Source organism: Terrapene carolina, unplaced genomic scaffold (assembly GCF_002925995.2).
Source record: "Terrapene carolina triunguis isolate 2854851 unplaced genomic scaffold, T_m_triunguis-2.0 Scaffold236, whole genome shotgun sequence".
Taxonomy (NCBI): domain Eukaryota; kingdom Metazoa; phylum Chordata; order Testudines; family Emydidae; genus Terrapene; species Terrapene triunguis.
Window position 1 is genome coordinate 7,605,974 of NW_020664587.1, and position 3,295 is coordinate 7,609,268.

General features: G+C 54.5%; 1 protein-coding gene across 1 annotated transcript in view; it reads left to right on the forward strand.

Annotated features, from left to right (window-relative positions):
- The window catches only part of E2F2 (E2F transcription factor 2), a 25,098-nt gene extending 22,424 nt beyond the window's left edge, over positions 1 to 2,674 (forward strand). The window contains exon 7 of the mRNA XM_024204797.3: positions 305 to 2,674. Coding sequence (XP_024060565.1) covers positions 305 to 519 — 215 coding nt within the window. The 3' untranslated portion in view covers positions 520 to 2,674. The remainder of the gene's footprint in view (positions 1 to 304) is intronic.
- Positions 2,675 to 3,295: the final 621 nt, after the last annotated feature.

Sequence of the window (3,295 nt, forward strand, 5' to 3'; positions counted from 1 at the left end):
GGTTGGGGTGGAGGGGCATTGGCAGAGCTGTGGGTGGGGTGGGGCTCCCCGTCTGGAACACTGGCAGATAATAACAAGCTGCAGGCTGGGTTTCAGGGGCATTAATAGGGCCGGGTGGCAGAATCCTACCCACTGCCTGCCCTCACCAGGCTCCTCCCATGCCGCTGGTGAATGGGGGGCTCGTGGGGCACCTGGCCCATGGTGCGAGGAGGTGCCGGGGGCTCTGCTGCGCCGGGGCAGGCTGCACGTACCTAGCTCCACCAAGCTCGTTTCAAGCTCTCCTTTCCGTCTCTGATTTCCCCAGCCGAGCCCCTGATGGAGGTGGAGGACGGGCTCCTGGACATGCCCCATCACCTGCTGCAGCAGACAGAGGACCAGCTGCCCTACGGCGACCCCGCCCCCTTCGTCAGCTTCTCCCCGCCCCTCGACCAGGACGACTACCTGTGGGGGCTGGAGGGGGGCGAGGGAGTGAGCGACCTCTTCGAGGCCTATGACCTTGGCGACCTGCTGAAGAACTGAGCCGGCGAGGGGGCCCCTCTCCCTCCCCGCTATGGTGCTAACGGCCTTGCTGGAGACCTGGGCTTTGACTTGAAGTGTGGACTCTGAGCTCCTCCCCTCCTGGCCACCAGAGCAGGGGCATGGAGACCTCCCATGGGGCAAGACTTCCTCCCGCTCCATCCCACCCATGCGTGGTCTCCGCAGTTCCTCCTCTACTCTTCGGGGCAGCTGGGGCCAGCACAGACTGGGCGTAGCAGTCAATGCAATACAAGACCCCAGAGGGCAACCTGGGGAGGAGTCTCCCACCACGTCCCCATAGAACCTGCTGCAGGAATGGAGTGCCTTTGCCCGTTTATCTTTTCCCTGCCCCACACACACGCTGGTAACACGTTCCTGGCCTGTCCAGGGATGCTGGGGCCGGGCAAGGAGCCCCTGGGAGACTGGGATTCTTGTCATGGAGAGTGAATCTTGGCATCCCGCCCCCGAAGCGACCTGTCTGTGGAACACGCAGGGCGGCTGTGTCTGGGGAGCGGAGGGGGAGTGGAACGCTCTGTGGTCTGCCAGGGGATTTGCGTGGCGGAGCAAGAGATCCCGTTCCCTGAAATCTGGGCAGGGGTGGGCACGTATTCGTCTGTGAATGAAGAAATCCTTAAGCTCTCGCAGCTGCTCGGGGGGCCCGTAGGGATCTGTGACGGCAGCGCAGCTGCGGGACACTTGTCTGTTTCGTTCTGCGGGGCCCGGGCGGCCCCTTTGGATCTGACCCAGGTGGGTCTTGCTTCCCCCCTCCCTGAATGTTTTGCTTGGAGCGTACAGGGTCTGAGCCAACCCAGAAATGCCGAGTGAAACCCGTTTGTCATTGCAGCCGTCAGGTGGCTTTTGATATGAACAGTCAGCTGAGAGTCCCTCCTTAGGGCCATGGCCTCTAGGGGGACCTTACCAGGGACCTGCTCTGACATCTTGTAATGAAACTTGAAACAAGGCAAGTCTGGGGTGGAGGGTGTGGTGAGACAGGGACGCACCTGCCCACTCACCTGCGATGGGAGGGACTCCGACTGCATCTCCTCCCTCCCCTTCGACTGACCCTAGGCCCCACCCCCTTCCCTCCGTCCTCTCACTGAAATGACTGGCTGCCTTCGCTCTCAGAGGGTCACTTGGATCTGCTCCATCTAGATTGGTGCCAAGCGACCTGCTGTGAGCGTCACATGTATCCAGTCAATGGGCTGTTGTTCCCGTGCGAGCCCCCGAGTCCAGGGTTACCCCAGATCCTCACTGATTGGATCAGCCCTTCTCTAAATTCATTGTTAAGTTAGCGTGGGATCCGTCTCATCGAGTGGGAGAAGCCCCAAGTGCCACAGGCTGGGCTGGGTCCCCTAAGAGACCAACTGCCCCGCCCCTTCTCCTTCCATGGTAGATTCTGGGAACAGTGGATGAAATCTGGGATTGCCAAGGTAGCGTAAGAGAATTCTGAGTGCGCCGTGCCTTGTGAAAACCATGCCGTTAACTTCCACTGTGCTTCCTGTGAGGTGGGACTAATACCCTCTTCCATGCCGTGCTTTGGGATCCTCTGACGGACAGGGTCTTAGCGGTGAGATCTGGACCATTATCCATGGCGCTTGGTTTCCAGGATGTGCCCATGGCTTGCAGACCACTCTGGTTCACCAATGTCGCGGTGCTGGTCGCTTATTGACTTGCTGCTTTCTGATTGGCTTGGCGCATATCATGCTTCAGCCAATCAGAGACCAATCATCTGCACACCGTGAAACATACAAATTTTCAGCTGTAATTTAAACTTAAACCTGCTAGTCGGGCACTTAGTGTGAAAACTGTCAAACTTGGGTGCCTAGCGCTGCGCGCCTAAATGAATATTTATGCAGCTAATGGTGGCTTGATTTTTTTTGTTTTTGTTTCAGATGTTGAGTGTGCCCTGCTCCCTCTTTGAAGTGAAAATCAAGCCACTCATAGGTGCCTAAAAATGTGGATTTGGGTGGCAAACCTGAGCTACCAGAGTTGAGAAATTTTGATCTAATCTTACTTAAATTTTACTCAGTAAGATTTTCAAAATCTGGCAAGGTGCTTATCTGCATTTTTAGGGACCTAAATACCTCTGAAAATTTGTCCTATAATAACTAGTGGCTCTGCCGTGTAGCAACCTTGTTAGCCGCAGATTCCAGTGTGTGTGTGTGTGTGTGTGTGTGTGTGTGTGTAAATTCCAGAGGGGAAGGGGAAAGTAACTTTTTATTTCAATCATTCCAAAATTCATCCCTCCCCCATTCCAGAAAGGCTTGTTTGGATTTCCAGGTTTTCAATATTTGCAGAACAGCTGTTGGTCAACGGGTGGAGAATTTTGTCATGTGCCATCCCATTAAATTCTCTCTTAAAAATGGAAACAAGCACATTTTCTTAACCCCTTCTTGAATGCAGCTTATCCCTGTCTGGGGAGAATGCCAGACGGAGCCTGCAATGGATGCTGGGTAGGTAGAGTCCTGTTCACATCTGCCCAGGTGGCTCTCCTTGCAGGACTGGAGCCTGAGGTATTGTAGCCAAAATGTCCACTAATGTTAACATTAAACACTTTTTGTTGGCTTTTAATCTAGCAAAGGGGTTTAATGCTGCCCAGATACTACGGTGATGGGCAGCACCTTCCACATAAAATCGATAGTAGTAGCTAAGCCCTTAATGGACCTTGTGGAGTCTCTGATTCTTCTCCCTTTTTGGGGGTGAAAACTCTGCTGGGGGAAAGGTTTTGATTTTGTTAATTTGCCCCCTTTTCGTGTGTGTTTGGGCATTTAGGGGTGGA